Source organism: Pyrus communis, chromosome 3, assembly GCF_041283825.1.
Source record: "Pyrus communis isolate YQ-2024b chromosome 3, ASM4128382v1, whole genome shotgun sequence".
Classification (NCBI taxonomy): domain Eukaryota; kingdom Viridiplantae; phylum Streptophyta; class Magnoliopsida; order Rosales; family Rosaceae; genus Pyrus; species Pyrus communis.
The window spans coordinates 14912163-14929642 of NC_142567.1; the positions used below are offsets into that span (position 1 = coordinate 14912163).

General features: G+C 37.8%; 1 protein-coding gene across 1 annotated transcript in view; it reads right to left on the minus strand.

Annotated features, from left to right (window-relative positions):
- Positions 1-9615, minus strand: part of LOC148697996 (uncharacterized) — a 48560-nt gene extending 38945 nt beyond the window's left edge. The window contains exon 1 of the mRNA XM_088690353.1: positions 9573-9615. Coding sequence (XP_088546479.1) covers positions 9573-9615 — 43 coding nt within the window. The remainder of the gene's footprint in view (positions 1-9572) is intronic.
- Positions 9616-17480: the final 7865 nt, after the last annotated feature.

Below are 17480 nucleotides of genomic sequence, written 5' to 3' on the forward strand. Positions count from 1 at the left end.
GATCATGCAACAACTTTAGAAAACAAAGAATCACAGAAAATAACTCTCCAAAGAAGGTAATGGCTCGAGTCTCACAGGGTTGTAGCGTTTGTTTGAGTTCCTTCCTTCAAGCATGTTACAAAAACGAATTTTTCTTTTATGATTGCATGTGAAGTCATACATTATAACCATAACCAAGCATATACCAAGAGTAAATCAAACTTTCATCCATGTTTATAACTCTCTGTAACAGTCGTGCAATTACAAACCAAATCCTTATCATTGTGTTGGAAGGTATCCTAAGACACAAACACACAAAAACGACTCAAAACACTCTTTTTAGGCTTTTCAAAACATGTTTTTCAAATTTTTATGTGATTTTCAAAGTTATAAAACAAAACATACTAAAAACACTCTAAAACAACTTAAAAACACCTTAAAACAGCAAGGAGCAACATTTTAAGTAATGGGTGATAAAATCCCACGAATTTGTATCAAATATACTCAAATATACTTAATACCCCCACACTTAAATCAAACATTGTCCTCAATGTTTTGAGCATAGATTCACACAAAACATAAGTAAACACACAAAAAGCACTTAAGCATGCTAAACATGGCAGAATGTAATTAACAAAGAGAAGAGTGTAGGGACGCAAATCTGGTTATGGAGTGTAAATTCCCTCTTCTCCTTGGTAATTGCATTGAGGCTTTGATCATAGTGACTTCACAGGCTTACTCTTGAACTGGTTTCCGCCCATCATTGATTTTCCTTTGTGCTACTCTTGATCTGGGCAGCAGGATTCTTTTGGTCTTCCCCCGAAGGTCTGAGCTTACCCCTTTGGTTTGTTTCTTTGTTCAATCTTTCCAATTCGTATTGAAAAGGGTTGGAGGATAACTCAGCCTATGTTTGTCTCCACATGCTTCAATGTATCATTTTCACTTGCCTTACTCGCTCCTCTTTGCAGAAGTGGTCCCTTCTCTGGAAGTGTATCAACCGTTGAAGATGACTACTCGAGAGCAACGCTAGGTAAGCAATTAGGAATAGATTCCAGGCAGTTGGCTCCAACTCGGAAGACTGACTCCAAGTGCCGGCTGATTGCTTCTTTCACTTTGCCATGCGAGTAAGAACAAGGACAAAGAAAAAGACAGGGAAAGAGCATGATATGAGATACTTTTGCTTTTGACCTTGATGATATGAGATACCTTTGGTTTTGAAGAAGCGATGAATGAATCAGCATACTTCAATCCGCCGTTTCCTCCTGGGTCATCTTTACTCCAGGCATCTGGTATCATCTTTGGGGAAGAAGAAAGAATTGAGTATTTCAAAAGGCTTTGCTGGGAGTGCGCCCTCAGAGGTGAGGGAGAGTTGGGCATTTTCTTCAGGTTTGCCTTGCCATAAAAGACGAAGGTCGACATATATAGAGATAATATCAAGTGGTGGTACTGTTCTTTTACCCTTGTCGACAAATGTCTCTTCGATATCTGAACGACGCCTCTTCGATTTCTGAGCAGGCGCCCCTTCGATTTCTGAACGACGCCTCTTCGATTTCTGAACGACACGTAGTAGTGCGGATGCGGCTCCTTTTGACAAAGCTGCACGTGATGCGAAAATTATACGCACACAAATTAAACCCTCTTTTTATCAATTGTAGTGAAGAATGTAAGTAGGGATCGTTCTGGACCGGGGATTAGGAGGGATTGTTAATCACTTGGAAACTAACTCAAATACGTAAAAACAAGTTTAAAACACTATACTAGACTCAAAGAATGCAAAACTAAACTTTAAAATACCAAAACAAACCAAAAGACTCAAAACAGCACCAAAACACTCAAAACTGCCTTAAAAACACAATCTGGGCAGTTTTGAACACTAGACACAACTTTGGACGAAAATTGGTTTTACTTTGACCTAAGACACTTAAAAACACAAACTAAAGTGATTTCTAACTACTATGACTCAACAAAGTAAAGGGGGATTGGTTTTGGACGAATTTAAAAACAAAACAAACTTTTTAAATTAGAACAGATTGTAAAAACGAATTTGATGGAATTGAATGGATGGGAAGCTAGCTAAGGGGTTCATCTCCACACATGTTATACTTGCATATAAAACGATTTCCAATTGCTTTTCAATAACCCATGAATTCTCAACGCCCCAAGTTAATTAGGTTCGCTTAAATTAACCTTCAGATTTTCCTAACGTTATTGAATTGGATGATTGCATACGACAACCCAAAACATTCCCCACAAGTCCCCTACATGATTGCATAATAGAGATACAAGCAAGAATCATTAAGTTCTATGAAAACCATAAGCATTGACGAAGCACTTGTTACTATGATTGCATGAAACTTATGCCAAGAATTTACTTAACGCGATTGAGATCATCAACCTTTACTACTTGTTAATATAATTCCATAACGATTAGGTGAAATTTCCTTATATCCTAGCATCCAATTTATGCATGATAATTAAGCGTGCACTCTCAACCAACACACACAAATCAATGTAATTCACATAGATAAGTAAATTGAATTCACAACTTATGAAACGCAATTAGAAGTAATCAATTCATATAGCAAGTATGTTCATGGTTTCGAATCCCCCCCTAGCCAAGGGGGGGTTTAGTTCCTCATACGCACAAAACAAAGAGAATTGAAATTAAACATTGAATTCAAAGGAAAAGAAACACCTAGAAATTCCAGCGACGCGAACTCGAATTGCATGAACTCCCGAGCTTCCTTCTCCTCCTCCTTGGTGCGGCAAGGGTCTAGGGACAGGTTTAGGGTGGTATTTGTATGGAGGAATGGATGTGTGATGGTAGGGTAGTGTTTAGGAGGGATGGGATAGTGCGGCAAAGCTTAAAACTAAGGAGAAAAGTGTTTGGTGGCTGCGGCAAGGGTGTGGAGAGGGTTGGACGAATTTCTGGAGTTAATGAATGTGTATGAGAGGTGGTGATCTGATCTAGGGGTTAATATGAGTATATATAGGCACTTAAAACCCTAGTGTAATCAGATATGGACTTGAATAACCCAAATCCACAAGGAAATAGGCTTAGAAATCAGAAATAGAAAGGGATAATGCTTCCTAGGTGCGGCAGGTAAGGAGATAAGGTGATAAGGCTTCTAGAATGCCTTGCAAGGCAAGGGAAATCAGCTTTCTAGAAGGATGTGGGGCGCCACTTTTGTAGGAGATAAGATAAGGTTCCTAGAATCATGTTTTAAGGGCCAAATTTGTAGGGAAAAAGGGATAAGGGTGCGGCACCTTTGTAGGGATAATGTTAGGGCTTCTAGAAACCCTCCAAGATAAGGTAAAGTGCATGGCATCCCTATAGGATTAGGATAAGGTGTCCTAAAGTGTTTAGGACTCCTCTTTGTGGCTGAAAACCTTGTGCATTAGGATTAGGAAAGCTAATCCTTCTTCATCTTGGAATTCTTCTCCTTCTTGGACTTGGAAAGCTTCTTTGTTGCTTCACTTGAGACCATATGGATTTTGACTTTCCTTCATCAAGTAGGAAACCTTATTTGAGTAGGAATCTTCATTCTTCTAGGAATCCTAATTCAACTAGGAAACCCATTTTAACTAGGAATCCTAATTCAACTAGGAAACCATCTTCCATTTAGGGACTTTCTTACTTCAACTAGGAAACCTTGCTCAAGTAGGAATCATCATCTTCAAGTCTTCAATTTCGTCCATCCTCTTGGCTCCAAGCATATGATGTCCATTCCAAGCTCTAATTTGCTCCAAAAGGCTCCAAAATGCATCCTTTTGCATACTTTGCCCTTAAAACCTGAAAACACATAGAACTAGCTTAAAAGACTACTTTACTAAGGAAAAACACTATAAATGCACAAAAACAAGCTAAACTAAGGTGCGTAAATATGCTCCTATCAAATTCCCCCACACTTAGCTTTTGCTAGTCCTCGAGCATAACAAAATGAAACAAAGTAAATAACGAAGTAAAACGAGTAAAACGCAACCTACACCTTCCAACAATCGCCTCAGGGATTTCCAATGCACATGACATGTTAAAAATCATCATTCCCACAGATTTTAGCCATCTTTACGCTTAAGCATTTACTTAATCATGGTCACTACTCATTAGTTCACAAATGACCAATTAAAACATGATTTTGAATGTAGTAACATGCCTTAGAGAATTTCCTCAATTCCTTACTAGATATGCACTCAATTTTCACACAGATTTTCTGACTACACACCCTATACTAGTTATATGTGAGAAGATAGATGTAAATATGAAAACGAATGCTCACATATATGTATGACAAAGAAAGCACTTTTCGGAGTTAATAACATGTTTAGATATGATCTCATGAATGGAACGCTACTACTTAGATGCGAGAACCAGTGACACCATATGCTCGTACCAATTTTACACTCCACAAATTGAAACACATAACACTCAAGATTAAAGTCAAGGGTTGTAACGGGGCTAGGGGTATTGGCTAACAAAGAAAGGTAAAGGATAAAACAAACGTTCTTTAAACAATAGTAAGCAAAGCAATGAACTTGATACTTAGAATTCACTTTAGAGTGCAGAAAATAACTTTAAACACAACGGGGAATACACGTGCATACTTAGGGTCAAATGTAACGTTTTGGACCCTTCCTTCAATAACCAACAACTTAGAGCTCATTTTATGCTCTTTCAACTCCTTTACATACTTTTCACAACTTTTTCTTTTTTTCTTTTTATTTTCCACGATTTTTTTTTTTTTTTTTTTGTTTTTCTTTTCCTTGCCGTGCCTCATTCAAGACTTTAGCACACCCATATATCAAGAATCCTTCCCCCACACTTGTTTTCTGCAATGCAATGATCAAAGGGAATTCATCTTTGAGGTATGCTTTTACTATGCTTCAAGAACAAAGGTATGGGTGGTCCTACTCTAGGCTAGGTGAGGATAATTGTGGGTTAACAAAGAAAGTAGGCTACTGATGCGTGAATTATGCGCACACAAATTAAACCCTCTTTTCGTCAAATTGTAGTATATGTATAAGTAGGGATCGTTCTGGACCGGGGATTAGGAGGGATTGTTAATCACTTGGATTTGACTCAAAAATGTAAAAACACAATATAAAACACTATACTAGACTCAAAGAATTCAAAAATACTTTAAAACATAAACTAAACAGATTCTAAGCATTAAAGAACAAGAAAGTAAAGGGGGGTTTAGGACTTGACAAAAATTGAAATAACGAAACAAGTTAATAAACTAGACAGAATGTAAATATGAATATGATGAAAGTATGGATGAATGGATGCTAGCCAAGGGGTTCATCTCCACACATGTTACACTTGCATAATAAAATGATTTCCAATTGCATTTCAATAAATCATTAATTCTCAACACTCCATGTTAATTAGATCCGCTTAAATTAACCTTCAAATCTTCCTAACGTTATTGAATTGGATGATTGCATACGACAACCCAAAACATTCCCCACAAGTCCCCTACATGATTGCATAATAGAGATACAAGCAAGAATCATTACGCTCTATGAAGATTATAAGTTTTGACGAGACATTCGTTACTATGGAATACGCATGAAACTTATGCTAAGAATTCGTTTAACGCGATTGTTTATAAGCAACCTCCACTACTTGTGAATATAAGTTCATAACGATTAGGTGAAATTCACTTATATTCTAGCGTCAAATTCATGCATGAAAATTAAGTGTGCACTCTCAATAAACATACATAAATAGGTTATCAATAAAACAGTTAAACAAATTGAATTCACAACTTATGAAACGTAATTAGAAGTAATCAAATCAAAATGCAAGCATAAACATATATTTCGAATCACCCCCTAGCTAAAGGGGGGTTTAGTTCCTCATACAAAACAAAGAGAATTGAAATTAAACATTGAAATCAAAGAAACGCCTAAACATTCCAACAACTCAAACTTGAATTGTATGAACGTTTAGGCTCTCTTCTCTTCCTCTTTATTGTAGCATAAGGTCTAGGGATAATTGGTTTGGGGGATGGAAGTGTGGAATGGAAGAGGAGTGGTGGAGAAGTGGAAGGGGAATGGAAAAATGGTGTTTGGATTATAAGGGGAGAGATGGGAAGCTCACGGCTAGGGAAGGTTAAATGTGTTTGTAATGTGTTGTGTATGAAATGAGATGTTTATGAATGAATGAATGCAAGGGTATTTATAGGAGTAGTGGAGGGAACATATGGCTATGTCATTTGTAGGTGAAGTAGGTGGATGTTGTAGGTGAAGTAGGTGGATGTTGTAGGTGAAGTGGATGTTGTAGGTGAAGTAGGTGGATGTTGTAGGTGAAGTGGGTGGATGTTGTAGGTGAAGTAGATGGATGTTGTAGGTGAAGTGGGTGGATGTTGTAGGTGAAGTGGGTGGATGTTGTAGGTGAAGTGGATGTTGTAGGTGAAGTAGGTGGATGTTATGTTAAGTGATAAGTGATAAGTGATATGATATGTGGTTATGATATGATAAGTGGTTAAGTGGTGATGATAAGTGATAAGTGATTAAGTGATATGATATGTGGTGATGATAAGTGATAAGTGCATGTGGGTTAACTAATGAAGGAAATGCATGTTCAATGACAATGTGTTAGAATGGATGTGTGTTATGCATGGCATGATTGGGATTAGGAAAGGTTTAAATGTCCTAAAACTAAAGAGAACAAGGTTCCAACACTTTGGCTCCAATTAGGTCTTCAATTTCGTCCAACACTTTGGCTTCAAGCATAAGCTATCCGTCCTTAGCCCAAAAGTGCTCCAAAAGTCTCCAAAATGCATCTTTTTGCTCCTTTAGCCCTTTGGACCTACAAACACACGAAAATAGCTTAAAGTACTAAAATAACTAAAGAAACATAACGTAAATGTACGAGAACAAGCTATTTAAGTCGCATGAATATGCTCCTATCAGCTACACAAGGCTCAACGGGGTTAAATCCTACAAACAAATGAAATAGGGAAATATGGCAATTTGGCTATGGTGGTTACTACTAACTTCATCTTGAATATGTGTTATGTAATTCAATAACATGTTTTGAATGAAATTGGCATGAGTTCTAGTATTTGGAACTAAATGATGAAACGCCTTCTAAGTAGTAACCAAGCAAAGAAAAATGAGATCATGCAACGACTTTAGAAAACAAGAATGCACAGATTTTAACTCTCCAAATAAACGTTTAGGCTCAAGTCTCACAATGTTGTAGCATTAGTTTGAGTTCCTTCCTTCAAGCAAGTTACAAAAACTAATTTTTTTCTTCTTTTTGATTACATGTGAAGTCATAAGTTATAACCACAACCAAGCATAAACAAAGAGTAAATCAAACTTTCATCCATGTTAATCATTCTCTTTAACAGTCATGCAATTACAAACCGAGTCCTCATCATTGTGTTGGAAGGTACCCTAAGACACAAACAAACACACAAAAACAACTTAAAAACAACTTTTTTTTGGGTTTTCAAAACAATTTGTTTCAATTTTTTCTGGGATTTTCGGATTTTTAGAACAACAAACTCTAAAACACTCTAAAACGGCTTAAAAACACTTAAAAACAGCAAGAAACAACATTTGAAATTATGGGTGACAAAACCCTACGAATTTGCATCAAAACACTTTGGTTACCCCCCCACACTTAAATCAAACATTGTCCTCAATGTTTCAAGCATAGACTCACACAATTAACAAACAAACAAACAAAACAACATCTAACAACCTAACAAGGCAGAAACAAAATCAACAACAAAGAGAAGAGTTAAGGAACGCAAATCTGGAATTGGAGTGCTTTCTCGGTCTTTCTTTGTTGAATGCATGGGTTGCCTCCCAAGAAGCGCTTTCTTTAACGTCGTGCAGCCGAACAAACATTCTTCTTATCCTCTCTTGGAGCCCACGGCATGGAGTGGGATGTCCTCCACAACTTGCCCTTCCACACTTTCGTAATATGGCTCTATGAATGGGAGGGGATAGTGATCCTCCCTAATGGTGGTATTTTGGTTCCTATAGTTCATGTAGACGCTCCCACCACCTTGAAATCGATTTGGAACCTGCACCAAAGAAGGTAACAACCTTTTAGTTGAAATGGGAATTGGAATTGGGATTGGAGACTTACTAGGATGTTGTGGCAATGCCCCTAGGGCAGCCACCATCTTGCCAATTTTATCCTTAGGTACGGCCAGATTGGGTGTTTGTAGGGTAGTGGCGTGCTCCCTATGCTCTCCTTCAATTCCTTCCTCGATGGTGGTTCTAGACGCATCCTTCTTAATTGGTGTTGAATGTTCCTGCCCTATATTTTTAATTGTACCAATGGCAAAACAAGAACGAACATCATTAGGATTCTCAATGTATTCAGAAACTTTAAAGTTAATTGTATCACCGCCAAACTCCATAGTTAAGGCTCCCTTGGCCACGTCAATCTTGGTATGGGCTGTTTTCATGAAAGGTCGTCCAAGTAAGAGTGGCGATGGTGGAGAGTGGGTTGAATCCTCCATGTCAAGCACATAGAAATCTGCAGGAAAAATCAAGTGGTCTACCTGCACCAAAACATCTTCCAAAACTCCTCTTGGGTATGCATTAGATCGATCAGCTAATTGAATAATAACACCATCATTTTTAAGCTCTCCTAGATTCATAGATGCATAAACAGAGTATGGCATGACATTAATTGATGCACCTAAATCTAGCATAGCATGTTCGAACCTTGTATTACCAATTACACAAGGGATAGTGAAACTACCTGGATCTTTGCATTTAGGTGGCAGCTTTCTTTGCAACATTGCAGAGACATTCTCACTTACATGTACCACCTCTTTCTCCCGAATCCGTTTCCTCGTTGTACAGATCTTCCTCAAAAACTTAGCGTACTTCGGAATTTGCTTTATTGCATCAAGGAGCGGGATATTGACATGCACCTTCCTAAACGTCTCGAGGATGTCTTTTTCATCCTCCTCTGTCTTAGATTGCATAAACCTGCTAGGAAAGGTGATAGGAGCATATTTATGCGCCTTAGTTAGCTAGTTCTTATGCATTTTTGTTATGTTTTCTTCGTTAAAGTAGTCTTTTAAGCTACTTTCATGTGTTTTCAGGTTTAAAGGACATATTACATGAAATGATGCAATTTGGAGCTTTTGGAGCAAAACTGAGCTGGAATGTGGTGTACGCAAATAGAGCACGAGGAATGAACGTCCAAAACTATGCATCACACAATCTTCCTCCTAAGCCGTGCATCCCACCATTCCTATCCATCATCCATAAACCCTAATTCCCTTTAATCCAAAACCGTGCATTAATCAGCCACCATAATTCCATAACCCTAATATTCTATTCCCTAATTCGGAGCACCCATTCATGCCATTTTATTATCTATTCCATCACCCTAATATGCCATTATACCTTCCCACTAAACCCCCCCCATTTAACAAAAGAAAAGTTTCAAGCCGTGACCTCCCATTATTAATAAAAACCTAACACTCCCATTATTCAACCATTAAGCCATTCACTCCATTATAATACTCCCATTATTCATTCAGCCGCACCACCCCTTAATTCCCTTTAATCCATAGCCATCCATTTAATCCACCCAAAACCGTGCAAACCATCTCTCCACTTCCCATTAATCGTCCACTTCTCATTATCCATTATCCATGCATTGCCATTATCTCCCACTAATCTTCATCAATCCATGCACTTCCACCTATATATACCTATCACTCATTCATGTTTAAGGGGAGAGGAATCCGCACCATAATCTCATTTTTCCATTGTAATACACAAACATTTCCCCTTCTCCATTTTCTCCATTTCCACTCCATTCCACACTTCCATCCCATCAACCAACCTATCCTTAAACCTTGTGCTACAACAACGAGGAAGAGAAGAGTGCCTAAACGTTCATACAATTCAAATTTTGAGTTGTTGGAATGTTTAGGTGTTTCTTTGATTTCAAAGATATGAGGAACTAAACCCCCTTTAGCTAGGGGGTGATTCGAAATATATGTTTATGCTTGCATTTTGATTTGATTAATTCTAATTGCGTTTCATAAGTTGTGGTTCAATTTGTTTAACTGTTTGATTGATAACTTATTTATGAATGTTTATTAAGAATGCGCGCTTAATTTTCATGCATAAATATGACGCTAGAATATAAGTGAATTTCACCTAATCGTTATGAACTTATATTCACAAGTAGTGGAGGTTGCTTATAAACAATCGCGTTAAATGAATTCTTGGCACGAGTTTCATGCTCATCATAGTAACGAATGCCTCGTCAACACTTATAGTTTTCATAATGCTTAATGATCTTTGATTGTATCTTTATTGTGCTGTTCACGTAAAGGACTTTTGGAGAATGTGGTGAATTGCGTTGCGCTAACCCATCCAATTCATTAACTTAAGGAAAACTTGACGGTTAATTTAAGCGGACCTAATTGACCCGGGGCGTTGAGAATTAATGATTTGTTGAAATGCAATTGGAAATCGTTTTATTATGCAAGTATAACATATGTGGAGATGAACCCCGTAGCTAACTTTCCATCCATTTGTTCTTTCTTTTCTTGTTTCTGTTTTCATGTTTAATTTAACTTGTTATTCAATTATGTTAAACATGTGAAACTAATTTCTTTTTAGTTAGAGGCGAATTTGAAGCCATGGACATATGTTGGTTATGATTTGATTTACTCCAGTTATGAATTCATGAACTTTAGATGTGGGTTACTTTTCTGTTTTGATTAAGAACTTGTTTATGTATGTGGGTTGAGGGTCGACACTTAATTTGCATGCCTAAGACTTGATGCTAGGATATAAGGGAATTTCACCTAATCGTTATGAACTTATATTCATGAGTAGTAAAAATCGCTAGTCACGATTGTGTTTAGTAAACCCTAGGCTGGATTAACATGCGTATTCCATAGTTATGAATGCCTAGTCAATGTTTATGATTTCCGTTGAACTTAATGATCTTTGTTGAATGTCTCTATCATGCGTATTCCATGTGAGAGACTTTGATTAGGAATAATTTGGTTGTAATGCGTATCCCATTCAATCCAATGAATCTAGGGAAATCTGAAGGTTAATTTAAGCGGACCTAATTAACTTGGAGCATTGTCATTCATCGTTTGTTGAAGTCATAACTGGGAGTCAAATTATATGCTTATGTTCATGTGTGGATAAGGAACCCTCTAACTAGTTTTTCATCATTCTATTTCATTAATTTCGTTTTTTTTTTAGAATCTGTTTTAATTCCAAGTTTCTGTTTTAGTTTAAATTCATCCAAAACCAATCCCCCATTTATTTTAAAGTGTTAGATTAATTAGAAATACATTTAGTTTGTGTTTATAAGTGCTTTGGGTACCGTTTGAGTCTTTTGGTTTGTTTGAGTGTTTTAAAGTTTAGTTTTGCAATTCTTTGAGTCTAGTATAGTGTTTTAAAATTTATTTTACGTTTTTGAGTCAAATCCAAGTGATTAACAATCCCTCCTAATCCCCGGTCCAGAACGATCCCTACTTGCATACTTACTACAATTGATAAAAGAGGGTTTAATTTGTGTGCGTATAAATCACGCATCAAATTTTGGCGCCGTTGCCGGGGATTAGAAAATTTGCTAATTCCTTGGATTGTTCGTCTTTATTATGTATTTTAGTTTTAGTTTCTGATTTGTGTTTTGTTTCTTGTTCTAGGTACTAGTTTATGACTTGGAGTTCTCATCCGATTCGTGAACATATCCTGGAGTGATTGGGTTCTTCGTCCGGCTGCAAGACATAAAAGAAAGCGCTACTTGGGAGGCAACCCAATGCACTAAATAAAACAAAGCATGTTCATAAAAAAAAAAAAAAAAAAAAAAAAAAAAAAAAAAAAAGATACTAAACATGGAGAAAGATGGAGCTTCACAAAGGTTGTTTACGTGAAGCCCCGCTACGAGGCGTCGGAGCGGAAGGCATAGGAGCAGGAGGCATAGAAGCAGGAGGCATAGAAGCGGGAGGCATCGGAGCGGAAGCCCTCGGAGCGGAAGGCATCGGAGCTAGAGCATTCCAGGCCTCAATACTTGGCCAAGCGCTGGATGACCCAGGAAAAATATGCCTCTGGAAGTAAGCCGAAAGCCTTTGACGGTCACTTTGACGGTCACTTTGCATTCGAACATTGGATTCTTGCAGCTCATCAAGCTTCCTCTTCATGCCCGTTGAATAGTTGTTTGCAAGCACATGCAAACTTCTATTCTCATACTTCAGCTGCTTGATCTCTTGCTTGAGACTTTCCACCTCTGCCATCAATGATTCCACCTGACGGGAGCGGGCAAGCAGGCGTTGGCCCATATTGGACACAGAGCTCGCACACTGAACACTAAGTGCGAGGGACTCTTGAACGGCCAACTCATCGGACCGTCCTGACAGCAGCCTACTATCTTTTGGAGTGAGGAGGTTCTTAGCTACTATTGTAGCTGTTGTGGCGTCCTGCATCACGGAGTCTTCACCTGTGAGAGGACCGTTAGAAGAAAAGAAAGAAGGGCGCCATACGTTACCTTGACGGGGCGCGCCCGTATCACTGCTAAGGCTCAATTCCAAGCTAAGGTTCGATGAGTTTGCCATTTTTCAAAAGTGTTCAAGGGGTGGATGGAATTAATTCTCAAAGGGCCGGAGTCGATTTTTCAAGAATGGGATTTCTTCAGAGTGTATTTGTTGGGGTGATCGATAGCTCCATAAAAAGCCATGGCGACGCGTCCACCGATTCAGAGATCCGGATTTTCCTCCGCAAATTTCGACGACGCATTCGCGGCTTTTCAGAAAACGCGCTCAGCTTTGTCAAAAGATATCTGACAAAGCTGATAACACGTGGAGGCCATCATCTCAATTACACGTCTTTAGCCGACAAGCGCAAAGTTCGGCGACGCTTTCTCTGCTTTTCAGAAAACGCGTGCAGCTTTGTCAAAAGAGCCGCACCCGTGACTACTTTTGCCATGCAGAAATCGAAGAGCCGTTCGTTCAGAAATCGAAGAGACGTCTGTCGACAGAGGGTAAAAGAGCAGTACCACCACTTTCTATTCAGAAAATCCCTATATTTGTCGACCTTCATCTCTTATGGCAAGGCAGACTTGAAGAAAATGCCCACCAACTCTCTCTCACCTCTGAGGGCGCACTCCCAGCAAAGCCTTTTGAATTACTCAAAATTTTCTTCTTCCCCAAAGATGATACCAGACGCCTGGAGTAAAGATGACCCAGGAGGAAATGCATGTGCTGATTCATGCACCGCTTCTTCAAAAGCAAAGGTATCTCATATCATAAAGGTCAAAAGCAAAAGTATCTCATATCATGCTCTTTCCCTGTCTTTTTCTTTGTCCTTGTTCTTACTCGCATGGCAAAGTGAAAGAAGCAATCAGCCGGCACTTGGAGTCAGTCTTCCGATCTGGAGCCAACTGCCTGGAACCTATTCCTGATTGCTTACCTGGCGTTGCTCTCGAGTAGTCATCTTCAACGGTTGATACACTTCCAGAGAAGGGACCACTCCTGCAAAGATTGAACAAAGAAACAGATAAAGGGGAAAAGCTCAGACCTTCGGGGAAGACCAAAAGAACCATCATGCTGCCCAGTTCAAGAAGTAGCACAAAGGAAAATCAACGATGGGTAGAAACCAGTTCAAGAGTAAGCCTGTGGAATCACCAAGATAAAGCCTCAATGCAATTATCAAGGAGAAGATGGAATTTACACTCCATAACCAGATTTGCGTACCTAAACTCTTCTCTTTGTTAATTACATTCTGCCATGTTTAGTATGTTTAGTTGCTGTTTTATATGTTTTCTTTTGTTTGGTGTGTTTTAAGCTTAAAACATTGAGGACAATGTTTGATTTAAGTGTGGGGGGGTAACTAAGTATGTTGATGCAAATTTGTTGGATTTTATCACCCATAACTTCAAGTATTGATCCTTGCTGTTTTAAAATGTTTTTAAACTGTTTTAATGTGTTTTGACTTAAAAATTCGAAAATCCCATAAAAATTTGAAAAATTGTTTTGAAAAAACCAAAAAGAGTTGTTTTTGTGTGTTTGTGTCGTAGGTTACCTTCCAACACAATGATGAGGATTTGGTTTTTAATTGCATGACGGTTAAAGAAAGTTACAAACATGGATGGACGTTTGATATACTCTTTGGTTTATGCTTGGTTGTAGTTATAGTTCACGAATTCACATGCAATCACAAAGAAAAAAAAAATTAGTTTTTATAACATGCTTGAAGGAATGAGCTCAAACTAACACTACATCCCTGTGAGACTTGAGCTTAAATGTTTATTTGGAGAGTTAAAATCTGTGCATTCTTTGTTTTCTAAAGTCGTTGCATGATCTCATTATTCTTTGCTTGGTTGCTACTTAGAAGGCGTTTCATCACTTAGTTCCAAATGCTAGAACTCATGCCCATTTCATTCAAAGCATGTCATTGATTTGCATAACACGTATTCAAGATGAAGTTGTGTAGTGAACACCATAGCCAAATTGCCATATTTCCCTTTTCATTTGTTTTATAGGATTTAACCCCGTTGAGCCTTGTCTAGCCTACTTTCTTTGTTAACCCGCATTATCCTCACCTAGCCTAGATTAGGACCATCCTTACCCTTGTTCTTGAAGCATAGTAAGCAATGAATTCCTTTTGATTAATGTGTTGCAGGAAATAAGTGTGGGGGAAAGTGTATTTATGTGAGTTTTTTTTTTTATGCCATAGGCACGGTTAAAAAAAAAAAAAAAAAAAAAAAAAAAAAAAAAATTTGAAAAGTATTGGTTGTTGAAGTAAGGGCCCAAAACAATGAATTAGGCCCTAAGAGTTGTTTGTGTTTCCCCTATTTGTCTAAAAGTTGATTTTTGCATTCTAAGGGAATTCTAGGTCTTAATTTCATTGCTTTACTTGCTATTGCTTAAAGAACTTTTGTTTATCCCTACCTTCCCTTGTGAGCCAATACCCCAAGCCCCGTTACAACCCTTGACTTCTATCTTGAGTGTTGTGCATTTCAATTGTGGAGTTTGAATTTGGTATGAGCATATGGTATCACTGGTTCTCGCATCTAAGTAGTAGAATCCCATTCATGAGATCATATCCATACACGTTTAATTACTCCCGAAATTGCTTTCTTTGTATAACGTATGTGAGTACTAGTCTTTCATGTTTACATCAATCTTCTCACATATAACTAGTGTAGGGTGTGTAGTCAGAAAATTTGAGTGAAAATTGAGTGCATAACGAGTGAGGAATTGAGGGAATTCTCTAAGGCATGTTACTACATTCAAAATATGTTTTAATTGATTAAATGCGAACTAGTGAATGGTGACTATGATTAAAGTATGTGCTTAAGGGGAAGTAGGACTAAAAGCTATGTGAGTAATGATCTTTGACATGTCATGTTTCATTGGAAATCCCTGAGGCAAACGTTGGAAGGTTTAGGTTGTTTTCTTTGTTTTGTTTCGTTTTGTTTACTTTAGTTGTTTTGTTTTGCTCGAGGACTAGCAAAAGTTAAGTGTGGGGGAATTTGATAGGAGCATATTTATGCGCCTTAGTTAGCTAGTTCTTATGCATTTTTGTTATGTTTTCTTCGTTAAAGTAGTCTTTTAAGCTACTTTCATGTGTTTTCAGGTTTAAAGGACATATTACATGAAATGATGCAATTTGGAGCTTTTGGAGCAAAACTGAGCTGGAATGTGGTGTACGCAAATAGAGCACGAGGAATGAACGTCCAAAACTATGCATCACACAATCTTCCTCCTAAGCCGTGCATCCCACCATTCCTATCCATCATCCATAAACCCTAATTCCCTTTAATCCAAAACCGTGCATTAATCAGCCACCATAATTCCATAACCCTAATATTCTATTCCCTAATTCGGAGCACCCATTCATGCCATTTTATTATCTATTCCATCACCCTAATATGCCATTATACCTTCCCACTAAACCCCCCCCATTTAACAAAAGAAAAGTTTCAAGCCGTGACCTCCCATTATTAATAAAAACCTAACACTCCCATTATTCAACCATTAAGCCATTCACTCCATTATAATACTCCCATTATTCATTCAGCCGCACCACCCCTTAATTCCCTTTAATCCATAGCCATCCATTTAATCCACCCAAAACCGTGCAAACCATCTCTCCACTTCCCATTAATCGTCCACTTCTCATTATCCATTATCCATGCATTGCCATTATCTCCCACTAATCTTCATCAATCCATGCACTTCCACCTATATATACCTATCACTCATTCATGTTTAAGGGGAGAGGAATCCGCACCATAATCTCATTTTTCCATTGTAATACACAAACATTTCCCCTTCTCCATTTTCTCCATTTCCACTCCATTCCACACTTCCATCCCATCAACCAACCTATCCTTAAACCTTGTGCTACAACAACGAGGAAGAGAAGAGTGCCTAAACGTTCATACAATTCAAATTTTGAGTTGTTGGAATGTTTAGGTGTTTCTTTGATTTCAAAGATATGAGGAACTAAACCCCCTTTAGCTAGGGGGTGATTCGAAATATATGTTTATGCTTGCATTTTGATTTGATTAATTCTAATTGCGTTTCATAAGTTGTGGTTCAATTTGTTTAACTGTTTGATTGATAACTTATTTATGAATGTTTATTAAGAATGCGCGCTTAATTTTCATGCATAAATATGACGCTAGAATATAAGTGAATTTCACCTAATCGTTATGAACTTATATTCACAAGTAGTGGAGGTTGCTTATAAACAATCGCGTTAAATGAATTCTTGGCACGAGTTTCATGCTCATCATAGTAACGAATGCCTCGTCAACACTTATAGTTTTCATAATGCTTAATGATCTTTGATTGTATCTTTATTGTGCTGTTCACGTAAAGGACTTTTGGAGAATGTGGTGAATTGCGTTGCGCTAACCCATCCAATTCATTAACTTAAGGAAAACTTGACGGTTAATTTAAGCGGACCTAATTGACCCGGGGCGTTGAGAATTAATGATTTGTTGAAATGCAATTGGAAATCGTTTTATTATGCAAGTATAACATATGTGGAGATGAACCCCGTAGCTAACTTTCCATCCATTTGTTCTTTCTTTTCTTGTTTCTGTTTTCATGTTTAATTTAACTTGTTATTCAATTATGTTAAACATGTGAAACTAATTTCTTTTTAGTTAGAGGCGAATTTGAAGCCATGGACATATGTTGGTTATGATTTGATTTACTCCAGTTATGAATTCATGAACTTTAGATGTGGGTTACTTTTCTGTTTTGATTAAGAACTTGTTTATGTATGTGGGTTGAGGGTCGACACTTAATTTGCATGCCTAAGACTTGATGCTAGGATATAAGGGAATTTCACCTAATCGTTATGAACTTATATTCATGAGTAGTAAAAATCGCTAGTCACGATTGTGTTTAGTAAACCCTAGGCTGGATTAACATGCGTATTCCATAGTTATGAATGCCTAGTCAATGTTTATGATTTCCGTTGAACTTAATGATCTTTGTTGAATGTCTCTATCATGCGTATTC